The sequence below is a fragment of the Cariama cristata genome, unplaced genomic scaffold, assembly GCF_000690535.1.
Source record: "Cariama cristata isolate BGI_N322 unplaced genomic scaffold, ASM69053v1 scaffold9295, whole genome shotgun sequence".
In the NCBI taxonomy this organism is placed as follows: domain Eukaryota; kingdom Metazoa; phylum Chordata; class Aves; order Cariamiformes; family Cariamidae; genus Cariama; species Cariama cristata.
This window is the reverse complement of record NW_009615778.1, coordinates 68,986-95,283: the sequence shown is the minus strand read 5'-3', so window position 1 is coordinate 95,283 and position 26,298 is coordinate 68,986. Positions and strand designations below refer to the sequence as shown.

General features: G+C 44.2%; 1 protein-coding gene across 1 annotated transcript in view; it reads left to right on the top strand.

Moving 5' to 3' along the window:
* The window catches only part of HDAC4 (histone deacetylase 4), a gene marked incomplete at its 5' end in the record, with an annotated part of 137,889 nt that overhangs the window by 47,128 nt on the left and 64,463 nt on the right, over positions 1 to 26,298 (top strand). The window contains 3 exons of the mRNA XM_009699947.1: positions 7,578 to 7,725; positions 11,996 to 12,116; positions 17,752 to 17,873. Of these exons, the coding sequence (XP_009698249.1) occupies positions 7,578 to 7,725; positions 11,996 to 12,116; positions 17,752 to 17,873 (391 nt within the window). The remainder of the gene's footprint in view (positions 1 to 7,577; positions 7,726 to 11,995; positions 12,117 to 17,751; positions 17,874 to 26,298) is intronic.

The following is a 26,298-nucleotide window of genomic DNA, read 5'->3' as shown; positions in this document are numbered from 1 at the left end:
CAGCCACGCTGCTGGCGGTGCTGTGCATCCAAGTTCTCCGTCGTCCCTGCTTTTTTTCCCTGCACTGCTTGTTTTTTTTCTTTCTTTTCCTCAGCTGTTTGTGAAGCCCAGCAGGAACGCTCCGGTGAGGTCTCTCCATCCCTGCCAGCTTTCTCTTTTGGTCGCTCTTCCTTCACACAGGTGATCGGGAATGGTGGATCAGTGCATACAGCCCAACTTCTCCTTTTCTTTATTCAAATTTCCTTCTTTGAAATGCCCCAAACCCAGTGGTGGCTCCTCTAGCTGCTCCCACTACAGGATCTTTTTGTCTTACATTTCCACTCCTGCTATTGATTTTAGCATAACATTCCCATTCCAACTCCTCCGCTCCCTGCACCTCAAAACATTTCACAGAGGACATAACTGCTCTTCTGAAGACTGAGGTCTGATCGCTTATGGCATGGTAAAAATCTCATTTAGCCTTAGATGTCTGGGGCTCCTTCCTTTCTGGGACAATTTATATGGTTCTTTAATTTAGAGAGATTCCTTACTGCCATCCATGGTCAGATGGATGTTCCCTGCTCCTGGTGCAAGGTGTATGGATTTGTCCTCCCCTTCGATAATAACCACATAAAGCAGAGCAGAGGCAAACACAAAGGAGTTTTCCTCGCCTTCAGAGGGGAAAATGGGAGAAGGAACTGACGGTGCTGGATATTGCAGACAGAGCTCACTGCTCTCTAGAAAGGCTGTTGGATACTCTGCTTCTGGAGGAAGGGTAAAAACTAGAGCAGGGTGGCAGTCAGGAGGCAAAAGGCGGATAGAAATGCTTTCCCAGCACTATCCCTTTGCAAATATTCAGGGCTTAGAGGGACAAAGCTGCTCTGCAAGCTTTCAGCTTTTTAGGAGAGGTGAGCAGTAGTGGCACGAAAAGGAAACTGGGATACAAAATTATATATCCCTGGAGAAGCTGCCAAACTAATAACGTTGGATCTTTTCACCTAGAGCTGGCGATCAGGGAACATAACCATCGTTCCTTTTCCTAGAGACATTTGAGCCTCATAAACTTGAACACCAGACATTCTCAGTAGGATATGTCTAACCAAGATCAGTCTTTTGCCCAGGAAGCTGTCAGCTGGAAAGGATCGTTTCCCTGCGTAGCAAAGAGATGCTGCCCGCGGGAACTTCTGGCACGGTCCTGCCTGTTGTCAGCCTGCCTGATAGCTGGAAGGGGGCACGCCGAATATATGTTCAGCTGCTGATGTGTCCAAGAAAAGAGGTGATAGACGTTCGTTCTTCTGAGCTGCGCTTTCAGCTTTTTGTGTCTTGGCTTCTGCTGAAAACCACAACTTTCCCCCCCGCTTCCCCGCCCCGGTCTCCCGGTACAACTGATTAATTCTGACTAGCCTCCGGTGCTCCTGGAGATAGCCGTGACGGAGCCAGGAGAGTGAATCCTGAGACTGGAGCCACAGCCTGAGACTTTAGTAAACAGGATGGGGAGAACGTGAAGCAGAGAGTCTGGCCAAAGGAATGGCCAGCGTTGAGATCGCTCTAAAATAACCCGATACAACCGTTCTCCCAGAAATCTGTCAACATCTGTGCTTTGCGTGCACCCATAGCTAATGATTTTTCAGGCGCTGATTTGATGTGTACGTGTCTTGGTGAGTTCTTTCTTGATCATCACCTACGATTTTCTTTTATTTTCACAGAATCTGAACTCCAGATCATTTTAAATACTTGATTTAACCCCCTAGAAGTGTAGAATTTTGCCAAAGCAGGTCGTCTTTAAAACACTGTTTGCACCGAAACCCCAGCCTTGCTGCGTGCTAGGTGTGAGGACACTTACATGAAACTTCTGGAAGTGTTTCCTAGGTCATGCCTTAACTCAGCCTTTAAGAGTACAAATTCAGGGGGTGCTGAGATCCTCTGCTTTGTTGGGGTTTTTTTGGTCTTGTCTGGCATTAAGTTGTCGGGTTTGAAGCTAGTGTTTTACTTAGACATCCTCACAACTTCTTTGAAGCTATCGCCTCCATCAGAGGCCAACCTCTTGGTCAAGGGTGGGAGGTGAAGCAGTTGTACAAAGTCTCTGAGCTTGCCTGGAAGAAGTCGTCGGACTGCAACCTTAGGACGGGCTGGACCGTACCAACATGACCTTGGTCTGAGATGGAAACCACGTGTACGTGTGAGGAGGAATGCTGACCCACAGGTGGAGGATCAGGCTACCTTTCCATCTGTGTTTCTTCATACCCTAGCTACCTTGTAGTATGTAGGAATCGCCTGCAAATACGAAGAGCAGCAGAAGTGCTCGGGGTGACATCCCACCATGCCGGAGCACCTTCAGTAGGTGATCTCAGGCGTAGATCGAGATGCAAGTTAAGAGGTGGACACTACGCTAAGCTACTTTGGATCCTAGGAAACGTTTATCGGCCAGAAGTATGCCAACTGTGGTTCACTCAGGCTTGCATGTGTGATTATCTGCATGAGTAAGGGTGAGCTGTCTGGGTACAGATAGTTTTACGCTGCCTTCCACTAATTGCAGTAACTATTCAAAATATATATTATAAAAACCTAGGAGCCATAGTCTAAGCTTCAAAACCCTCTCCTACTTTGCAGATTTTAATCAGTTTTACCACGGCGTGTGAAGTAAATGACAGAAGCACCTTTAAAATGAGGATTGGATGAGAAGGAAGAAGCAGAGGTGCGTGGGCAGAGAGCAGTGCCTGGCTTCTGGGGGAAGAATAAGGTAGTGTCTGCAAGGTACCAGGGTGCAGGAAGGACCTGCGTTCTTGCTGCTCATTTAGCGAATTGAGGAGTGGTTATGGAAGTCCTAATGCAACATGTCTCCGTGAAATATGTCCTCGTTCTCTCTGGTAAATGGGATCTTTGCTGTCAGCACTGGGCGCTTCCCGGGAGGGCAGTGGCTGGCATCTGGGCTGAGACTGCTGGAGGATTTCGGAGCACTACCTTTCCACTTCTGTTGTAACAATTACGGGAAGCCGGTTTAGCTCCACTGTGCTTAAAAAGAGGTTTCTTTGTGTTGACAGCGTGCTTACTGATGAGGTGTCAGTCCCCGTTTTAGGTAGATATGCTAGAGAACTGAAGACAATTGAGGATTGTGATGGCAAAATCCAGTGCACTGCTGAGTCCTCACGGCTAGCTGACAGTTGATAAATACCTGGAAATACTCTACATTCTTCTTATTACCTTTATTAATATTAATATATGCTAAGGGAGCACCAGCAAAACGAACTACAGGTACAGTTGAACATTTGTGCAGTTTTCATAAATAGTGGAAGCAGTGACATTAAACATATGCAGGAATCCCCATAGTTATAAATATTTACAAATATTTATTTTGGCAAGAGCACCTAATTCAGATGTTCCTAGCTGCACTCCCTAATACAGTGTGCATATCTGTCACACGCTATGCTCCTCAAATTGATAGTTGAATTAGTCGGAATGCAAGGGATTTCCCTTGGTGTATCACTTTGTGTTTCACAAATACTTACATTTCATTACAGCTGGGGCAAAAACACACGGCTCCAGCTCTACACAATTAACACACGGGCGTTGTGGAGTTGATGTTGATTCGTTTGCCAGCAAGAGAGATCTAATGTGTTACTTTGTATACGAGCACCATCTCACTCGGTAATTAATCATCCTTATCAGAGCCACCTAAGCGTCTCTTGGTATGCCGTGAATTGCAGTTCAAGAGATGCTTATGAATTCCGAACTCGGGCACTTTCCATAAGACCTGAGCGTGGGAGATTACGTCCCACTCAGATGCAACTCGGAAACATTTTCCCTTTAGATGTCAGTAGGCTTTTTTTCCTTTTCCACTGAGCTTGTCAAGGGAAGGTTAAATGCCAGACGAAGCCCACAATGTGTGGGTGTTACTTGGCAGAAGAAGTTTAGACAGAGGAGGGGGGTAAGACCGTGCTGCAGTTGACCACACACGGGTCTGAATGCTCGCTACCTGTTAAAATTGGCCTCGATTGCTTTAACCGAAGCAGAAGCTGCTATTTTTCTGAAGTTTCAGTTTATTTTGTGCATGGGACAGCTTTTTGTATGTTACCAGATTTCCTGCTTCTCCTGTTAGTCAGTCGGTGGTGGGTTCTCTTCCCCCTTATGGGTCTTTTTTCACAGAGCATCAGTAGAAAAACACGTTTTTAAATAAGAAAATTAAATTGTAAAACACCTCCCCGCCCAAACAAAACTGGGATGCAGTCTAGTGTCAACCGCGTTTTAAAGCTTATGGTTTTAAAGCGAAGAAAGGCCTTTTTACACAGAAAACTGTGATTTAATGTGATAGTTATATTCCCTCTGACTCTGTTATAAGAAGATGGGTATCAGTAGCAGCAAGGATGAGCAATGCAAGCCTCACCTTGGGTCAGCACCCCAAATTCTTCTCCGGGGTCCTTGGAGTGGTTGTAAAACCTGGATGCATTCTGTGGAGCAGGATCGTCTGAGCCGGTGAGCCGGTCAAGGCACCGCATCGCCGGCACCCTTGCTTTTTGCCGAGCCTGTGCCATATATTTCCTGTCAAATACTGTCTGGGGGGTTTGTTTTCAGCCCTAAGCTTGGAGAAATATTCCTGCCGTAAGAAGACATCGCTGTTCAGACAGAGCACCTGAATGGCTTTTCTTTAGTCATTTTCTGAGGCTACAGCAGACACCAACAAAGTGATTTCTTTTTGCTTTTCGTGGACTGGATTGGAGAGGTTGCTTTGTTATTTTTATTTTTATTTTTTCAACTCTTGAAAAGATTTGAAAACTATATTAAGAATAGGTTTTGTGGAAACTGGGGTCAAAATCATCGGAAACAATACATCTCTAATGAAACTTCTATAAGCCATCCAGCTACAAATTGGTCTTTTCATTTACATTTCACTGCAGATGTCAATGAAAGCACAGTTCCTTCTAAAGCATCCTAATGTATGTAAACCATTGCAGGAAGCATAGCACGCAAAGCTTAGGAGACTGCAGATGGAGAGAAAAGGCTCCTGATTTCATAAAAATAACAAAACCTGTTTTAACATATTGTGCATTAAATATTGTTCATTTGCATACTTTCTATGGCTAGGTTATAAAAGCCCACCATGTGGTGGACTTGTTGGAAGTCTGAAAAGATACTCTTTCTCCAAATGGAGATGTGTTAGTAGAAGCTGCTGCTTAATTATAAAACAAAAATAACTAGTTTTCTGTAGGTTTTTTTGTTGTGGGGTTTTTATGGTGTTGTTTTTTCCTTTTCTAGGTTTTTAGAGTCTGGGGTTTTTGTTGTTTACGTAAAATTCAATAGAATTAGGAAGGGAAACATAGGTGCAATCGCCGCAAATTCTGCTAACCGGGGTTTGGTGTTTTACAACAGTCTGCCTGCTTGGAACCGGCGGCAGCAGGGACTCCTCCATCAAGGGTTTCCAGCAGATAGCCAGGCAGATTGTAAAGTACCTCTTGCATTATTTTTTTGCATCTTTATATAGAACGGTATAATTTTATGTGTATCGTCTATAGTATATCCATGACTGAAGCGTCGGATAGTATAAATGTACGCTACCACAAATTCAAATAAGAAATTGCTGTCAAGAGCATAAATAGAGAAATGTGCAAGAAGAGAAGGAAAAATCGATGTATGTGGGGTGGGAGTCTTGCGTACATACGTGCTGTCGGGGTTTGGAGAAGGACGGAGTGAGGCGTGTTCTCGGAGGGAGCAGGTTCCCTCTCTTAATAGCCATGGCTTGCCCTCATCTCTTTCCACATACAGGATTTGGGAACCTGGAGCAGTGGGTGGTATCTGAGCACAGACGCCCATTAAGTCCAGCCTCGGAGAAATCTCATCTATCGCCAGAGCTGTAAGGGTTTTGAAGGTTAAGGTTGCCAGCTTAAAAATCAATCCGCTAGTTTATAAGCTGCCAACGTAAAGAGCGCAGGGCAGGCTGAAGGCGATCGGGGCAGCAGGGAGCCGGCGTGCTCCTGCGTTCAGGGGAGTTTGCAAGAGTAATCGGAGCAGCCCAAGTAGCTGGCTTTAGCACATATCTTGCTGGAGAGGATGCAAATGAAACTGGGAGGTGTTGAATCTTAGAATCTTAGTTGGAGCTCTTTTTCTTTTTTAAGAAAAAGCAATTTTCAGTGGAACTCAAAGAAGCAGCCCTGTGCCAGGGGAAGCACCTTTTGCAAGCCCCATGGAGATCCATTCGGAGATCCATTCGCACCTAGCCAAGCTGCAAGCTGCTGAGACTTGTCATTTGTCATCTGCTTTTCCACAACCTGGCTTGCTCCTGACTGGCTGTCAAGACTCAGGGTGTTCTCTGAGCACTGACAGGTACTGTCCCAGGGCCCAACAGATCGAACCCCCCACCTCCGATCCCTGGGGGAATCCCCCCCAGGCCCAAAAAGGATGCTCTGGGTTGGGGAGGTCCATCCTAAATTTCCCAGGAGATTGGGGTGTCCATTCACATCTTCCGGGTGCCGGGGTTTGGAGACCCAAGGAGGGACTTGAAGAGTGGACTGGGGCAGGAGCCTTTGGTGCTTCAAGTCTTGAACATCGCATTTGATGAAAGCTTTGCAAATCTTGATCTTAATTAGGTACCCTGTCTCTTGGTTCTTCCCGGGAATGTGTGTGAGTTGAGAGGGCTAGGGGAAATCCTTCCTTGAGAGATTATTGGAATTGGGATTTTTTTTTTTTTTTTTTAAGAACAAATCAATTTTTTTATAGTTAGACTCAGAAATGGGTGGTGATCATGCCCACGAGGCAGCTAGTGCTTTTGCATTTAGCTTGGGATGTGAGGTTTGCACGGCAGATAGGAAGTGGCCAGTGTTTGATGAAGTTAAAAAGATAGAGTTGTCCCGGTCCATGGGAACTCTATATACACAGACAGAGAGAAGGACTGTTGGAGAAATAAGAGCATAAAGTCATATAATTAAAGGCTTATTCAAAAAATCATATGCGCAAGGGAACTGAGCTGCTCTTGCAAAGCCCATGTTCACGATGGCATATTTTGCTGCGAGTGCCTGACTCGGTGAGCTCAACCGAATTCCTTCAGCGTGGGGTTTGTACATGGTGAACATGTAAATATTTGTAATTAAAGCGTCCTAATGGGGTTTTATTTAAAACAGATGATGGAGAGAAAATGAAGATCCAGCTGGATTAGTGGTTTGCAGTGGCTCAGCGCAGGATCCTGGGGCACCAGGCTCTGGCAGGGCAGCGGTGATGGCAGATGGCTCGTGGAGCAGAAGTGGGGACCCAGCCGCAGCCTTTGGCACCAGCAAAGTGGTTGGGGAAGGACCTCTCTGGGCGGAAGCTTTTGGTCGCTTTCTCAAATGAAGTGCTTTCTGAACAGGATGCTTACGCTTGTCAACAGACCGTGCCCTGAAGCCTGGAGCATATCGTGCCTATGGTTTAGCATAAGTGCTGTCCTGACCTAGAAATGGGGCTATATGAAGTGAGTTGTGGTGTGGGAGCATCTGGATGAGGAAAATGCCTTTTTTTCCTGTTTCTATGAATTAAGCAATGTTCTTGTCACCTGGTGGCAGCTTCTGGTTTAGCTCTGGGAAGTCTGATGGTGTTAATTTGCTCTTTTCCCCCTCGTCCCTTCTCTGCAGCAGCAGCAGGAGATGCTGGCCATGAAGCATCAGCAGGAGCTGTTGGAGCACCAGAGGAAGTTGGAGCAGCACCGCCAGGAGCAGGAGCTGGAGAAGCAGCACCGAGAACAGAAACTTCAGCAGCTAAAAAACAAAGAGAAAGGAAAAGAGAGTAAGTAGCAAAAGCTCACTTTATTTCAGTGATGACAGGTAGAGCAGATGAGCCATAAAGCAGCTTTATAAAGCTGGAGAAACCTTCATGATAGCCTCTCTACAGAGCTCGGCTGTGCGGGGAGCTTATGTAAACTGTTAGGAGGTATTGAGGGTAAGAGAGAAATGTATTTCTATGCTTGATCTTCATTTTTGTCTTACTAAATGCCATTTTAGCGTTTTTCAAAAGGAAGCGTATCGTCTCTTTACTTGATTTAACATTTCTTGAAGTATTTTTGGCAGCATTCCTAATGGAGGCAGAATATTAAGCCCATAAAATACACCAGATGCGCACTGCATTTCTTTTTCTTTTACTTTTCTTAATTTCACTCTTTTAAGATGTAGCCGAGTTCTCAGTTCTTAGCTTTAAAGTGTTTTCATTCAGAAAGTACTTCTTTCATGAGGTTACAGATTGTGGCTGGCTTTCCCATGTGTCATTATGCACTTCACAAGATTCAGTAAAATGATTATGGCCTCACAATTTCCCTTATCAAAGACACTTTGGTTGCTTGTTCGGTTTTCTTTTAGAAGTGAATGGGAGGAAAATACCTCGCCAAGTTGTACTATCAACTCGTTAGGTCTTCATTTCAAATGAAATAAAGAAGCCTGTGATGGAAGAAGCAAAGAGGGCTGTAAGGTACCAGGAGATGAAATGCTGTCTGGGGACTGGGGACAAGATAAAGCTCCAAGAATAATTTTTCTAATAAGAAAGGACTGGGATCTAGGAGACTAAAAAAAAAAATTATCTGAAGGTTGAATTCCCCACTCCCTACATGTGCATCTTGCAACGACAGACTTCAAACTGCAACCAACACAAGGGAACGCACAGACCTACCCCAATATCTTCCAGAGTGGTTCCTAGGAGGTGCAACGTGTCTCCGTGTGTTTGGGTTGGGTTTCATTCGTTTTAAATACTAGAAAGACCAAAGGATCAGAATCTACTTAAAAGAAGCAGTTTAACGTGCAGGAATGAGTAAAGGTGATGATAATGTAGGTTTGCTACTCTGGTGCCCGGTTGGCTGCCACGTGTGATCTTTCTGTTTTCCTCTGGCTCCTTTGTGTTATTTTTCCAAAGTAAAGGAGGTCGGTTCAAAGTGGATGAAAGCTACAAGCATTTCTCCTTCACCCTGCTGTTCTCATCAGCTGTTGATGTGGTATCGGTGTTTTTCTGGGCCTCTCTGCAAAATTGATATCTAGCTATTCTCATTAAAGTAATTTGCAAATAAATAAAAATGCCAGAATTTCTGTAAAATGGCAAAAGCCTCAAAACTCCTTTTGGATGCAACATATAGGTGTAGAGGAAAAAAACAGAATTTGGGGCTGTTAAGTTGAAGATCCTGTTCCCATGGCTACAGTTTTATTTTTAAATTACTTTTTATTTAAGAAGTACTATGGTGTATGATCATTATAGCACCTCAGCTCTTAAGAATACTTAAGTTATTTTTTTCACATCAGAAAATTTTGCGAAGCACAACACAGCTAAAATTGTCCTGATCTGAAATACGAAGAGTGCATAATAGATGTAGAGTATAGTTTGTTCTCCCTCCTTCCTCCATCACGGTAAGCCAAACTGTATTGTTTTGTGCCTTTTAAAAGGCACATCACAAATCGGTTTACATTAACATAATATCAGCTCCTTGCGTTCTCATCTTGGCAGCCTTAACCTGTCCCTCATGAACTGATATCTGCTAGCATAAAGCTTTTGATCAAAAGCATGACTTCCACAAAAGGAAAGAAAATGTATATGAAAGTAAAGGTGGGTTTTGCACAGGATAAGGAGCGATAGTTGGTCGTCCTGTCTTTCCACTCCTAGAACTGGTCCCGTGCATCGGTGTTTCCAGACACTTCTGGGCATGGACCATTCAGTCCCTTGCTGCTCAGGCAGCCTTGGACCGTGGCTTCTCTTGGACTGTCTCTGAGAAGTTGGCCAACCGTGCCCAGCCCACACCATCATTAAAGGCTTTCTTCTCCCATTGATTTCCATTTGTTCTGCTCCTCTGCTCTTGCGTTGTGCAACCTCCGCATTCTGCGAGAGCCCGGTCCTACTTCTGCCCTCCCTCATTCTTTTCCCACTACTCCTGCCTTATCCTATATTTGGATACTATTTGATCCTGGGACAATATGTAACTTGGTTTTATCTCGGCGGTAGTAACCTGACTCAGCCTTTTGAGCCTTTAGAGCCATCCTGTCTGCAGTACTTTGCTCGTTGTGGCTCTTTCCTGTTTGCAGTCTTATCAGTTCATCTGCTCTTTGCTCCCTGCTCCTCTTAAACACTCAGGCCCTCCAAAATGAATAGACCAGTTTCACAGCTTGGTTTTCCTCACCGTACGTAGCTGCTCCCCCAGCCAGGGCTGCTGCCTGGGCTCTTGCTCTCCACTTTCTTCTCTCTCATCCTACTTTTACTCTGCCGTGCCTTTTTCTTCCATTGGGGTCGAGTGTCTTACTTCCTGCCTACGGACTTACTCCCTACGTATGGGCTTTCGGTGTCTGATTGCTTGTCCTCTTTGCGTATAGCCCTGCATGGTATATACTATCGCGTATGTGACAGGTTGTCCCTTTCTGCCTTTGGAGTCCTCTTTAACATCTTTACTGGATGCTTCTGCCTGTAACAACGTGACCGGGTCCAAAATAACCAGTATAGTAGATTAAAAGCGAGTTGGATTGGTTTTGGGTTTTTTCTTTTCTTTCAGCTCAAGGATCAAGAGCTGAGTAACGGTCAGAAGGTCTTGCGTGACAGCTTGGTCCATGGCTCCAGCGTTGCCCAGAGAAGGGGAAGCCTACAATTTTTATCTTGTTAAACATATATGGGGCCTTTCAGCTTCTAATTAAGGAAGAAGACATGCCAGGGGAGCTGTTGTAAACCTCAGGATCCAAAAATGTTTAGCTTCAGGTCTTCTAAAGAATGTCAGATTTATCCAAAACTGACAGAACACAGCCACGATTGATTATTTTAAAGATGCTGATAGATTAAAGATGACACTTTCTGGAGAGAGAAGGCCTTTAAGCATGAATTTGTCACCTATTCTGGTCTAGCTGTGTGGCTTGCTACAATCATTTGAATTTATCTCCAGCTCCTCAGTTGAACTTCCCGTTGGGCTGCACACCAAACCTATGTTTGTAGTGAGAAAGGCAGAGCTCCAAAAAGGTGAATTTTCAAGCTTTTGAACACAGCTTCAGTGGTTGAACAATATTACATCTTCAGGCAGCACTTTACAGAAATACTGCAGTTTTCTTCTCTTGGGGAGATACAAAAAATTGTTTCCTCAGTCTGTCAAATGGCACCACGTTGTTGAGTAGGATCCAGGAGACAAAAGATCACCCTGTCGTATTTTATGTTTTTATTCCCAGTAGAGCAGACAGTTTTCCTGGCCTTTTCATTTTCTTGTAGCCCAGATATTTTCCTTTGGAGTTCTTGCTTTACGCCACGGTATAGATGAACCGTCCTTTTCCGCATGTTCTGCTTGCCAAACTTTCTATGCATTACTCCGTCAGGAACTCTGCCTGCGAATCTGTTCTGTCAACCGAATGATAATTTTAATCCATCATCGCAGTAAAACAGACTGGTCTCTATTGTGGAGGAAATAATGATTAGAAATTACACAGTTGACATTTTAACTCTACGCTACAAAATTACTGACTTTCTTCTTTAAATGTTAGATTTTCTATTTGAAGAAGTAGATTGCACACTTGTAAATGAATTGGAATATTATGTAGGTCTTATTGTACACAGATACTTTTGAACAATGAGGTCCCTATTTACAAGAGTTTTCAAGACAAAATCTACATGCGAGACATTCGTCTCATTCCCCTTCTGCTTGCAGATGTGACATTTAAAAACTTGAGTGTATGCAAGACCTTTTTGCTTAAATATCTTTGATTAAAAGAAAGCTGGAATACCTAGTGCAAGTGCTTTATTCTAAGTGTACTTTTATGCAAGTGTAAAAATCCTCTTCAGAAATCTTTTATCGTGAAATGATAAATCTCTGAGTAAATCTCGGTTTTCAAACTTAAGTTGTGATTATATGCAAAGCTGAAAACAGAAAAAAAAAACCACAAAACAAAACAAAAAAACCCACTCCGTACTCAGGCACTTTATTCTTTTCTCTTTGAAAGAAAAGTTTGTCTTTTGAACCGGAAACCACAGATTTAAGTCTGAATCTTTTTGGAAATTTAAATTCTTTAAAGTATGTGAATTGATTGAATAACCTTCTTTTTTTTTTTTGATATTTCAGGTGCAGTGGCAAGCACAGAAGTAAAGATGAAATTACAAGAATTTGTCTTAAATAAGAAGAAGGCATTGGCACACCGGAATCTCAACCACTGTATATCCAGTGATCCTCGCTTCTGGTATGGGTAAGTGGTACTGGGCTTATCTTTATGATTCAGCCGGTGCCACCTTTTTTCACAATTGCTGGAGATGTGGGGAATAGACCTGATGTGTTTACTGGATGAATGAACAGTGTTAGAACCAGGATTTGACTTTGCTGTGCATTACCAAAATGCATTTTTCAGAGGATTTTGGTGTGAATAATTTTCGTATCTTCAGTGATGGTCGCAGTGTTTTTGTGAGGAGGGGTCTTTGCTGTCATCTTTAGTCCATGATTATTCAAACTCCCAAGTTCTACCATCAAGATCAACCTTTAAGTTCTCTAGCTTTTCACCCAGGGTTTCATCCTGCCAGGTGGTATAAAACTTGAACTTTAGTAAAATGGGGAAATTACTTTTTACGTTTAGTGAATTGCAACTCAGGATAGTTGAGCCGGTGTTACATTTTTAAAGTCTTTAATGCTTACTGCTCATCTTGATCTCTCAAAGTTGGAAGTTTTGTTTACTTGGGTCTTCTCCATAAACTGCTGGAAACATCAAGTACGTACCATCCGCACTTCTAATCACAATTGCCCCATCATCTACATTTTCAACTGAAAATTTTCAACTGTTGGTCTCCAAGAAAATGCAAATGTCATGTGGGTTGAGAAGGTAGCAGCTGATGTTATAGTGACACGGGAATGAAGAGTGACTTCTCCAATTATTTCAAATGCACCAGGTACAAGTTCCAGTTCCAAAAATTTGCTTCTTCGTTGTGTAAAAGAAAATCAGAAAAGTTGAGACAGTTTGAAAACTTCCACTACTATAACATTGTGAATATCTATATTCGGGGGAAAAAAAAAAAAAGTGTTTTGGATGTTGTCTTCAGTGACCATAAAATTAATTGCCATGAAATTTCTGTTCAAGCTGAGTGCCTGGCAGTATTTTAAGTCTTAAGAAATTAACATGTATATGGGGATGATGAGGTCATAGCCAGAAGATGTTTCCAAATTCAAGAATCTGAGCTGAAATTAAATTTGAAAGACAGCCCAGCTATGAGCCACTACAGAAATGCTGAAGTGTAGTTGGCAGAAAAATTCGAACATTATTCCAGTAGGGTGAGATTGAGCAGTTTTAATACATCTCTGAAAATCTAATCTGAGACTTGAAAATTGTATGGTTATGGCACTGGTTAAAGTAGTGAAATGTCGTTAGTTTATGCAAAGATAAGATTTGAGGCCCACTAGGTCAGTATCAAGGGTACTAGAAGAAATAGGAGAAACTGCATTTCAGTCAAGACAACATAAATATCTTTTTTAGAGAACTGATTTTCCACTGCTCTTAATTGAAACTCACCAAGAAATTTGGGGATTTTATTAAAGGCAGTTGAAGACTCTGAGCCTCTGTGTTCTCCATTTTTTTCCCAGTTGGTTAAAATACCTGTTAATGCAACAGTGGCATAAAGTCAATTGGAATTAAGGATAGTAAAAAAGTGCTTTCTTCCAAACCCTTTGATCTTTTGGCCCTAGAGAAACCTGGCAGAGAATTGCCATTGTAGATGAATTTAGAAAAGAGAAAAATAAATTTGAGCGTGGTCTGAAGTCCTTATGTTTTGCACAATTTTCAATTGACTGTTTTTTCACCGAGAATCCCGCATTCGGAGATGAATCGAAGAGCAGCGGTCTGTAACACCCCTATATGTTACAGGGCCAGGGGTGGTGCTGGACGTTATTTAGCCAAGCCGTGTTTAAGGTTTCAGTATGTTCCTTTCCTTGCTTTAAACTAATGCTGAGATTTTTCCGAGCACCAATATATTGTTTAGGTTTATTGTGGCATACTTAAGCAAAACATCCCTTTCCTGTGATGGTCCAGGGATGCCAACAGGTAGACACCGTACAAACTGCTGCACAAGGGACCGTCCTTTTTCTTATGGATTTAGCGGGCTTGCCGTCCCCTCATCTTCCCTCCATCTGTTGTGCGCTGGGGAGAGGATCGGTATGCTGGTTTCTGACACAAGATGCGAAGAGGGAAGAAAGAGCCTCAGAAGCCTCACAAATCTTTCTAAGGGTCTGTCTCGGTGATAAGTTGCAGGCAGGCATGAGCTCGTTCTGCTCAGCCTTGGAGGAGGGCAGATGGCAGCAGGGCTGCGTGACTGTAGTGTCTTATCTTGCGGTGGAGGATTTTTTTTTTAAACGCACCCTTCGGTTGTTAAGGCAGAAGTTGAAGGTTTTTCATTTCCATTCTATTTAAAAAAATCTTTTTTTTGAAAAAAAAAGAAGAGAAAACCTTTAAATTAATTACATACTAGTATTTATTTATGATGGCATCTCATAGGTTACCACTTCAGTTATAGAGATATTTATGTAGGCACATACTTCTAACGTGATTCAGTTGGGTGGTGTTTGGATTTAACACACGCAAATGAGGCTTGCAGTAGATGGGCTTGATGCTCCTACTGTGAACAGGCGAGCCAATTAAGTGGTAACAGATGCTGAAATAGTCTTTTAAATTACACGCCTACTTTTAAGCACTTCCTTTGGTCTTATTAAGGTTTGTGAGTTCCTTTTTTAAAAAAATTGAAAGCGTTACTTGGAAAAAAACTAGATCTCCTAAGAGTATTGAACATTACAGCGGTTCTACGTCCACGGCTGTGACATGGAATATGTTCCGTTGACATGTGAAATAGCTGTCGTTCCCCTGGCCCTTTGGGCCAGGCCTTGGTTGTCTGCTGAGATGTCCAGATGCTTTTGCCTTCGTATCTTGTATCTGTTTGAACTTCATTCAACGCTCTTGGTTGCTGGTGCAGCATCGAGAGTTTATAGTTAGTATTTTCTAATTAATCACTGATGTTAAAGGGCATTGTTGCATGGGTGGATCAACCCTTGAGATGAAAAGGGACCAGTTGTAGAGGTTTGGGAGAATATATTCTTAGTCCAAAGGATCTACTAAATGAAAGAAAGGAACTTAGTAATGCTCATTAATGTTTCTTGGGGGCTTTCACAGAGGTCTTGCTCGATCTTCAGCTCTGTGGTACTCAAGCCACTTTGTAAACCCTGTTTCATAGATACAGCTCCAGTCTATATGTAATTGTTTAAAATAGCCTTGTGGGCTATAATTTTCACATTACGTTGATGATAGGCAACACGAGAAGAGGGTTTTTTGAATGTCATTGTCAGACTGTCCCTCCCGTGGATTCTGAACCCACTGGACAGCCCTGCTCCCAGGAGGTTTTCGCTCTTCGATATACTTAACGTAAGTAAGAGTGGCTTAGCAGGAACACAGACAGGGCACCTTGGGCTTAGCAAACGGGGCTATTATTTCCCTAGGAAGTTGTCAGAAATGCGCTTAGGAAGTAGCCACTCAATGCGGTAGCAATCATTGAAGGGAGTTTAACTGAGCATTTGCATGGTAAGGAGGTAGAGATAATTTTATGTTAAATTGTTCCAAGGTACATAGGTGTCTGCAGTCTCTGTACACAAAACATTCTAGCACAGATACATATGTTTAAATATATGTTCGATTTACGTTGCATGAATATGTTTGACGTACCATGCGTGCTCTGCTGCGCGCCTGGGTTTTTGAAGGACCTCAGAGCTCAAAGAACAGGGAGTGCGTTATGTGAAGGTATGTGCTTTCGGGAATGCCTGCAAACGCGATTTAGTATACAATTTCATCTCTTTCAAGACCTCTGAAATTCTTGAACGGACATGCAGAGCAGTGCATTTTGCTCGAAGCAGCGTAGGGTGTTGGATCCCGGTCCTGGAGCCATATAATGTATTCCTGTTTGCAGAGTTAAATATCTGTCATTCAGCAACCCCGAAGCACATCTAAACAGGCCCTTTGAGTTCCTGCGCATTCCCTAACAAAGCGATGAAAATAGCTTCAATGTACACGATTGTGCAGCTTAAGTCATGATTTAAAAAAAAAAAAAAAATAAAAAAAGGAGAAAGAAAAGTCTATTGCTTGTATAGGCAAGAGAAAAAAAAAAAAAAGTCATTGTGTGAGATGATGGGTTTGAGGGCTCTTGGCTTGCAGCATCCAGGCTTCCTGTTTGTGAAACATCTCTCTGTGCTGCCTTCCCATGGTATGAGCAGATCCGGGCAGAGAAAGCGACTTCTGTTTTCGAGAGGGATTCAAATATTTTTCAGTTTGGTTCTGTTTTGATTTCAGGTGATGATTAAACTGTGCATGCATGTGGGCATTTATTGGTGCGAATGTAAAAGAGTACACGATGTGCACGAATGCTAATGAGAAATACAACTGTGTAAGAGCCCGAAAAAATGATTCTGCCTGTATGGACAGAGAAGTTTGGAATATAAAGGGGGGAGGATTAGGAAACCGCAGTGAATCGTACTGCTTGGTGAGAACTGTGGGTATAGAAAATTTTGATGTAGATGTTCAAATAAACTTTTCAGAGGTTTTTTTTTGGTAACAAAATCCTATAGAAAATTTGATGTGTTTTCCTGATGTTTCATTAGCCCCTTATTTTTTGAAGGGTGTAACTTGTAGTGGAATGGATGCTATGCGTCTCACCAAACAGCCTACTTCTGATTTGAGCTTTCAAAGCGTACTGCTCAAGGAATTGGATGAATTGGTGTAGTTTTCAACTGGGAATGGCTCATTTTGGTTCCTTAAAGAACCTTTTGTAGGAGAATATTTTTAACCAAGATCTCCAAGAATGCCTGGTTATTAGGCAATGTGAAATTTCAAATACTCACTTCTTTTGACAAAGTGCTCACTTTCTGTTGTCTCATATTCTTTAGTATTTTGAAGAAGTAATACAGGGTTTAAATTCTGTTTATTTAAACTTAAAACGTAGGAGTGTTTGATAGCTGTATGGCTGAATCAGTCTTTCTGTTGATGTAGCTACTCTGCTAACATGCACAGTCTGGAGACTTCCTGAAGTCTGGAATGATCGGGGTTGGTAGAGCTCCTGAGAAAAAGCAAAGCTGGGCACAAGTCATTAAGTAGGAAAGATGCAGCCAACAAATTGGTAGGAGGCTTAGAAAATTCATTCATTATTTAATATCCTTAGGAAACAGACTGTAATTTACTTCCAGCAGCCTGCTCAAACAAAACTATAAATTATCAGCGTCGAGATGTTAATCTGGAAAGGTGTTGAGTACTTTGGCCCTATCTCTGCAAAGTACCTGGGTCGGGAGGCAGCGAAGCTGAAGGCAGAAGACCACCTATGCGGCATGGCTGCTGTTAGCCAATTTAAACCTGTGGCACCTAATGTGCTTATCCTTCGGTTCTGGTTCATCCTTAGACTTTGTCTACAATGTACAGGTTTTATTCAGTGAAGGGAAATTGTTCGTTCGTGCTATGGTTGGGGGAAGTAACACCACCCGTGCTTAGCTTCAAGAATATGACTTAGCAAAACCCAGCGCGAGTACACGCTTAAAATTATACTCGTGGTTAAATATCTTCACGAGTTGAGCCATGCTCAACAGGGTAATTCTTATATTGAGAATGAAGCCTATGTTTGGTTACCTGCCTGTATATCAGACTTTAGGGTCTTTTTTGTGTGAGTGCCTAGAAGGAGAAAACTAGTACCAAGATCTGTTCCTTTGCACTATTCCCCACTAACTTAAGATAACAGACAAGGTGAAGCTGCACTTCTTCCCTTTGTGTGTCACTGGTGTAAAGCTTCTCCTTTCTCTTTCTCTTTCCTTCTGTGCAGGAAGACACAGCACAGCTCTCTGGACCAGAGCTCCCCACCCCAAAGTGGCGTATCCGGCACCTACAATCACCCTGTACTGGGGATGTATGATTCCAAAGATGACTTCCCACTCAGAAAAACAGGTAGCGCTCACGTTGATTTTCTGTGTTGCCTACTATCTTCGTTGTGACACTTGGTCCTCTTTTTTTTTGTTTTTTCTTTAAAAAAAAAAAAAAGGTATGTTACCGAAAAACTGGATTTCGTGGGGCGATTTATTTAACAAGCACCCGCTCCATCCTGCTCCCCCTTCACCTCTCACTGTACGCGCAGTGTTAGAGGGAGGCTGGAGTTGCTTTGGGTGTGCGAACTTGCAGAGCTGCAGGCAGGAGACAGCGGAGTTGTGTGTCAAAGTTTGTGAGATGTTTTCACAAAGTCAAAGCTAATACAGAGATCTGGGTGTCTGAAGTCAAAGTATGTTTTGCCGAGTGAGAAAAGTACCGAGAAAAGTTCATTTCTTCTGGGATTTGCATTTTATATACAAGTTTACACTTAAAATAAATAAAAATGTTTCTGCCAGTCAAAGCGTCGGGACTTCCTGCAAGGGTTTTGGTTCACACCTAGACAGTTATTTCTCAGTTAGGTTTTTCCCTGCACAGTGGCTAAGCAGGTCAGTTATTTCTCAACTATATATTATGTAAACCAGGTTGTTTGGGTTGGCTGTGGTCCTCAGCTCCGTATCGCATGCCTAAGCCAACACGGCCTCAGCATCTCACCTGGCCAGCTCGTGATCCTTGGCCGCTTCCTTCGGGGAATAGCTGAGCTTCGATGAGCTCGTCCTGATTTGGGGAGCAATGCTGCTGGCGTGGATGGTGCAGACAGTGCCGTGTGTTGGAAATCACTTCAGAACAGGAAAAAAACCTTTTCTGAAAAGCTGGAGTGGAGGTAAGAGGAAAGCAGGGGTGTGATTGAACTGCGCACCTTCTGCAGGTGCTGGCTAGCTGTTTCTCAGGTATGCTTTGTGGATCTTCAAACACGGAGGGATGAACACCAGTAGTCAAAAAGTGTGTCGTCCTTGCGCTAAGGAATGGTGACGGTGCATAACCGAATCTCCCTGTGGATTTACTACAGTCTTTGCTCAAACTGGCTGTCCTAAATCAGTTCGCAAGAGCTGGCAACCCCTCCTTTTCCTTCTGGGAGGGATGTAGGTGTTCTCATGGCGCTTCTAATAGTTAGAAGTAGATCAGGTCTTAGGTGCAATGAATAGTTTAACACAATTCTTGTCACCTGGGGTTTTTTACCTTGTTGCTTGGGATTTTTTCTTCTTTCGCCATCTGACAAAAAAAAAATACACCTCCGCACTGCTGCCTTGTGCCTCCTGCCTCCCAGTTCTGCGCATTAAAAGACCTTTTTGGGAACTTCTTGTTCTGGACCATAGCCCCTGGCCTGCTGGATAGATCTGTGGATGGATTCCCATCTGCTGTGCAGTAGACTGTCTTCCCCCTCACCAGGCCGGATGGGTTGGGTGACAAGTGCCAAACACTTCAGCTTGCACAAGAAGTCAAATCAAAAATTGGCGTGCCCTCTCCAGGATATGAGTTTTTTCCTGGGCACACCCTGTACCTTTGGCGGTGGTGGTTTTGACTGTACCCTTTCTGGAAGACTCCAAAAGCAGAGCTTAGAAAACTGGATTTGCTGAAGGGTTAGGCATCCTCTACTCTCCGCTTCTAGATAACGAAAGCCCAAGGCTTTCAGGTTCCTCTGGGAAACCGCAGCAGTTCCGTGCAGGGAAGCATCTCTTGGCACCATACCTGTTGCTTAGGGCCTGTGGACAGCGTGATTCCAAGAGATTTTTAGCTCTTTCCTATACCTTGTGAAAGCACATGATCCGTTTCTGGTGTGGTAGCATTCCCGCTGCGTAAATGGGCTTTGACATGATCCAAAACCTCCCTTGCTCGTCACTTCAGGGGACCTTACTTGTCAGATGGGATTTGGGGATCGGTCACCCTTCTTGCTCCCGGTGTTACGGAAGGGCATTTCTGCAGGAGAAGGAAAGCGTCTGCACATCTCAGCCCTTTGCTGCTTCCCAAACGGAGTTGTCAGTAAGACTCCGGCTGAATATAAACCCTGTCAGACAGGGTGAATTAAGGATGATAAATGTATCTAATCACATTATTTAAAATGGAAGCAACCAAAATCATTGTAGTTTTAAAACAGGAAGATGTTGAACTGATTTTGTTTTTCCGGAATGCTGATGCTTGTTCTTTTTGGGCACCAGCATTAATCTTTTGGGAACTGGTCTGTGATACAAACGAGTTCACTTGCAAGGTTGAGGGGAGAATTTTTTTTTGTTATTTTCTTTTATTTTTCCTTTCAACGCAACAGCACGTCAGTCTCTGGCGCAGCAATATCCTGCAGAAATCCCGTTGCCAAGAATGTTAAGTTGCTTGGAGAAGAAAAGCTCCTGAACAGTCTGGTGTAAACAAAAGACAGGGAATGCTGGAGCCCATCCTAAATAAAGTTCTTTATTATGGGTGAGCTTTTCAGATTTTTGGCACCAGGCAAAATTCTGGCTTTGTGTTTGTAATTTAAAACCGCCATATCGTGTAGTCCAATTTTATTAAATTTGATTAAATATTTGCAGTTCAAATAACAAAGTCCATCACAATACAGTTCTGATTACCAGGGCTGGAATCCGACCAACATCATCGTTAGGGATAGGGTGACTTAGGGGGCTGTGGGAAGGCAATTTTGAATGAACATTTCTTACAGGCTACGTTTTCAGAGCTGACAGCGTGCCTTGCACGTTGAGAAATTTTTAGAAAGGATAAATACGTCATTGCGCTGAGTTTTAAAAATACTACCTTTCTTTACTTTTATTTAAAGCAGCATGATGTGGTCACAGGTTATCCCTTTGTGCACACTTGGGAGAAGGAGATGTGTGCATGAACGATGTCTTAAGAGCGCTTGAAAACGTTCAGCGTGGGAAACAGTCAACGCTTGTGACGCGCTCCTAATGCATCCTGTCCCCTGAAATCCTATCCTGTCTATTTGTTTTACTAAATTACGTTCCAGTTTCTTGGCCATTTGGTTTCTGCGTGAAATTGTTTTCCTGTCAGGCTGCTGGCTGGTGCAGTCACTAATTGCTTGAATCCTGTTCTTAGCCTGGCTGGGGGATGCATTTCACTCCGTTCCCTCTGTCTAAACACTTTGGAGCTCTTGAATTATTTTAACTGAACTAAGAACAGTTCGGTTGGTGCTGCTCATGCTTTTGCTGTTAAATAAGTGGATTAGCAGAAGGAATTTTCTTTCCCCTTTTGTGTAGTTTATTATATATGCATTTCCTTTAGTGTACGCATTTTATCGACGGCTGTTGAGAGGGGAAAATATAAGTGACCTTTTCTGCCCCAAGATCGAGGTTAGTGTCTTCTAAATTTAAAGAGGCTGCATTATGTGCTGTGCTGGGGCCCTCTAAGAAAAAAAAAATCTCTGGAGAATCCTTTCAGAGTGATTTTAGAAGTCTGGGTTGGGGCAGTCTTTTGTAGCCCATTTTGAAAACCCCAAGAATTGTTTTTGTCAACAGCTTTCTTGGAGCTGTTGAAGTTATTTTTAACATAGCTTTTCAGTTTTGCATTTCTAAGGAATATGGTGTCCTCATTTTCTCCTCAGGAATGAGGTTGTTAATGGTGTTCCCGCTTTCTGAAATGTGAGCAGTGGACGTATTAAAACACGCTGTTAATTAGAAAGCTGACACGTCCACCATCATTGAGATTTGTAAGGAGAGAATTATTTAACTCTTTAACATCCTTTTCCTCTTGCTTACCTAGGGTTTTTTGTTTGGTTTTGGGTGTTTTTACATCCTGTGCAGGCTGGACGGTGTCCCGTCGGACACTAGTTTTCCCACTTACTCCTCCACAGAGGTGGGATAAGGATTCCTCGTTTTCGTTGGGATCTGACAGCTAATCAGGATTTCTAATGAAAACCACAGCATTTCGATTAGTTGTCATTAAGAGAAGTTTTGCCAAACTCAGCACCTGCTAGACTTGCTTGGCCAACACACGTTCAGCTCACTGGGATGCTTGAACTGGAAACAGTATCTATATTCCCTGTATCTATATTTAAACCTGATCCCAAAGTGCGAAAAACAGCTCATTTCTTTTGAAGTACTCATAAAAGATGTTCTCCAAAGTCATAAGTGAAAAACTGGCTGCGACCGTAGGACCCGTGTGGGTTGTGAAGCAGGCTGAGATCTCGTCACGGTTTTGCTCCTGCTGTTGGACAAAGCAAACCTTTCCCAAGACGGCTTCCCTCTTTCAACCCTCCTCGTGCCCGCGCGGGAGGGATCTGTGCCTTTGCTGCTGCTTAATTCCCCTGCCCTGAGCTGGCTGCTGATCTTTAAACCTTTCTCCTGACACATCTGTCAGCGGAGGTGGGATTTTTGACAAAGCTGATGGTACCCAAAATGAGCTATTGTTTCATTTTGTCCTTTTTCATTTGTGTTTCTTGACCCTCCGGTGTTTGCCAAAGCGTTGTGGTTCATTGCGCACAAGAAGACCTCCTGCATCCGTCAAGAGCAACGGGTGGCTGGGCTTTTGGTGTCTTTGGCTCGGTTCCTGGGGCTACTTGGCTCACGACAGCTGCAGCCACGGCCGCTGTTTTGTGAAACACTGCTGAGGCTCTGGGTCCTGGCTTTTGCTTTACCTCCAGTATCACAGCTGGCTGCACTGGGGAGGTAAAGACCAGAAGGACGTTGATGGACATGAAGATTTTAAGGAGGCGAAGGATTCCTGTGGTCCCAAATATGTTTTTACTGCAGAGCTGTGGGATAGCATCTCAGGGTGTGAGTTTCCACTATTTCCAAAGCTAGACTGAATTGAATGCCAGACTGGGAGCTTACAAAGACATCTTTGGCAAGTATATGTCCCTGAACTTCCTGCCTAGATAGTAAATGAGCGTGTGCGTGCGTGTGGTATGTGGTTGGAGAGAAAAGACAAGTAGAAAGTGTCACAGACCCTTCTTTCAGCTCCTTTTCTCTGGGGATCGGGGAAGAACAAGTATCCTACCCGAAAACCTCCCATCCCAGCAGTGTCTCTTACCTTCTGCACAAGTCACGACAGAAGAAGGAGAACTGGTTATGGGTCAAGTATTGCATCTTAGGGCTTGCGGTAAAGGAAAGAGAAACCGTCCTCAACCTTCCCAACCCACACAGTTAAGAACGGGCAGGAAAGGTCCAAGGAGAAATTTTTAACTCGGCATTGTCAGCCCATGGCTTATGCACTCCTTTGCCGTAGTGACTTTCCCTCAAGGAGTAAAGGAATGCAACAAAAAGGAGACCTCGCCTCATACTTGCCTGCGTGTGGTGCAAACAGGCAGAATTTGGCCCATATGTCGCTTGGAGGTTGATTTTCTTCAATTTCACCACCATTTGGGACGTACTGCAGAAGGAATCTGACAAATACATCGCCCGTGCTGATAGTTCTGGTAACTACTACAGCTTCCAGCCCACCAACCTCCTAAAAGAAATAGAAAAGGTCGATGTCGCTCTTCTGGCTGAATCAAGCATGAGCGGATTGGGAACAATGACTTTTTCTAAGCTCCAAATTGCATTTAGCTGGGTGATGATGAGATGTACCTGTGCTGCAGGGTCCCGATCGCTCGCTGCCCATCCAGAAGTGGCCATGAAACAGGCAGTGAGGTCCTTCCCTGCCTGCAGGTCCCTGCCAGGCACCGCAAATCAGCACTTACGTGCGGTGTGTGCTCACTGGCTTGCGATGGGGAGCCCACAGGCTGGCACTAACCCTCTCCTGTTCGCTAATACTCTTCTTTTTCTGAGCAAAAGAGAGGAGCCTGAAAGAGGAAAGCATCCAGCATCCCGTGATGTTGTTCGTTTCCTCACGGTATTGCAAAAACACAGATTTGTTTGAGCATTGTTTGCAGCTAAGCAGGTGAAATTGTTCTGAACTTCTTGCATTTAAGAGAAAGAAAGGGGAAAATGAAAGGATTTGGCGATAATTAAAATGCTGCATTTGTCAAGAAAGGCATAATACCTCTCTGAATTGGTTGGTTCTGATTATTAGAATGTTTTAAGTGGTTTGTTTTATGACAAAGATTGTTTAGAGGAAAATAGAGTAGGCTGAAATCCCGATGTAGTGTGGGAGTATAATTTAGAGAAAATCTTTGAGCTTTGTACGGCACGGAGTGTCACTCAAGTTCGAGAGCATCTTTGCTTTCCCACCCACGTTGTCCTTCCAGCTGACGTGGTCGGAGGTCTGGCTTTCCTGGGCGGCTCGCTGTGTCCCAGGGACCCACGCACCGCCTCGGGGTGTGCTTTGCTGAGAGGAGCCACTGCCCTGCATGAAAAATCCCTATTGTTATAAATACCCTTTCCTGCTCCAAGTGGAGGACGACAGTCTCTCTAATCCCAAAATAACTTATTAAAGACAAAAATTACTTTATTACTGTGATAACAGACAGAATAGCTCTTCAGACCAACCCATTGACATTTCAGAGAGGAGGAACAAAGCAAAGTGCGGTTGGAGGACCAACAAATGCTTGCTTTGGTCCCTCCATTTCTTCTGACAATCACATCTAAATGCACGCTAGAGAATTCTTCACTCCCATGTTTTTCTTCAGCACCAGCAGCTATGAACTGTGTTCCATGGGTGCTCCTCTCCAGTGTTGAGGTTTCCCAAGAAGCAAAAGGAGGGGACCCCCCCTTTCCTTGCTCAGGGCTCTGATAAAGCAGGTGCACTTTTGATGTGAGATCTGGAGATCCATGGCAGGGGGAAAGCTGGCTCTTCCCATCAAAGCACTTCTTGAGGAGTCCTGTCAATGGTGCATTGAAGCAGAAACCTCTTCCAGTAGAAGACCAAACAAAGTCTTCTGGTTTAGTGTCACCTTTGGGGAGCAGGGGCTCTGGGAGGCCCAGGACGTAGCCCTCAATCATTCAGTGAACCTACCCTTCTCCTTCTTTGTCCTCTCAGCTCTGTTCCTGCTTCACAGAGACTGCCAGGAGCATGCACAGTTTCACCTCTGTGTGTGTGTGGATACAGATATGCCCAGGTTTGTTCTGGCCGGAGCCGAGACACTTGGCCTTTGGGCCGCTCTGTCTAGCAGAAAGGAGAATCAAGTCTGAGCTAGGAGAGCGGGATGAGTGCGTGCCTGTCCTCCGTGGGACAGCTTTGACCATGAGCCCCGCGTGAACGGCATCTGGAGCGGTAACTTGGAGTACTTTCCGCAAACTGAAATGCAACAGCTGAGCTCTAAGGAAACTGTGTGCCCCTTGAGGCATGTCCTACTCACTCAGTGCATCATTTCCCTCCTGACCCTCAGCAGTTTGCAGCCATATGGGACAGCGTGAGATTGATTTTACTGGTTTTACGTTGCTCTGTTACAGTTCCTTGGAAGGGCGTCCAGGGCAGAAGGAGGCTGAAGGTAGGGTCGGTCGCTCCTTCCCATAGGAGTAGCCTAGCGTCAGGCAAGAGGAGGGGAGATGCTTGTGGGACAGGGCAAGGAGGAGGGGAAAAAAAGGCAAACTGCCCAGAGCTGGCAGGGCAGGGCGTGGACTCGGTCATCATGACCATGGCAGGAAGATGTCCTACTGGAGAGCAGTCTTGGGGAGAAGGACCTGGAAGTCCTGGGGGACAAGAAGTTGCCCATGAGCCAGCAATGTGCCCTCGTGGCTGAGAAGGCCAATGGTATCTTGGGGTGCATGAGGAACAGTGTGGCCAGCAGGTCGAGGGAGGTTGTCCTCCCCCTCTCCTCTGCCCTGGTGAGGTCACATCTGGAGTGCTGTGTCCAGTTCTGGGCTCCTCAGTTCAAAAAAGACAAGGAACTACTGGAGAGAGTCCAGTGGAGGGCAACGAAGATGATGAGGGCACTGGAGCATCTCCCTTGTGAGGAAAGGCTGAGGGAGCTGGGTCTGTTCAGCCTGGAGAAGAGAAGGCTGAAAGGGGATCTCATCAATGCTTATAAACACCTTAAGGGTGGGTGTCAAGAGGATGGGGCCAGACTCTTTTCAGTGGTGCCCAGCCACAGGTTAAGGGGCAATGGGCACAAACTGAAACTCAGGCAGTTCCACCTGAACGTGAGGAAGAACTTCTGTACTTTGAGGGTGGCCGAGCCCTGGCACAGGCTGCCCACAGAGGCTGTGGGGGCTCCTTCTCTGGAGATGTTCAAAACCCGCCTCTGGAGATATTCAAAACCCGCCTGGACGTGATGCTGTGCAACTTGGTGTAGGTGACCCTGCTTTGGCAGGGGGGTTGGACTGGGGGATCTCCAGAGGTCCCTGCCAACCCTGATGATTTTGTGAAGGTTTCTAGGTACAGAACAGATGGCAGCTCAAAAGCAAGTGCTTGGTTGGTCCATGAAACTCATGACGAAGGGTGGAGGGGACACCACCATGTGTGTTTTGCCCCACCTTGGACTTCTATATATTAACAAGTTACATTTCAGTAAAATTCAGCATGCTTCTCGACTTTAAAATGCCTGTAGGTTTTTTGGGGAAAAGCTCATTTTAATGTAAGGAGATTGTCCCCAAAAGTTGTGGTCAGAGTGGGTCACTCGCTGAGG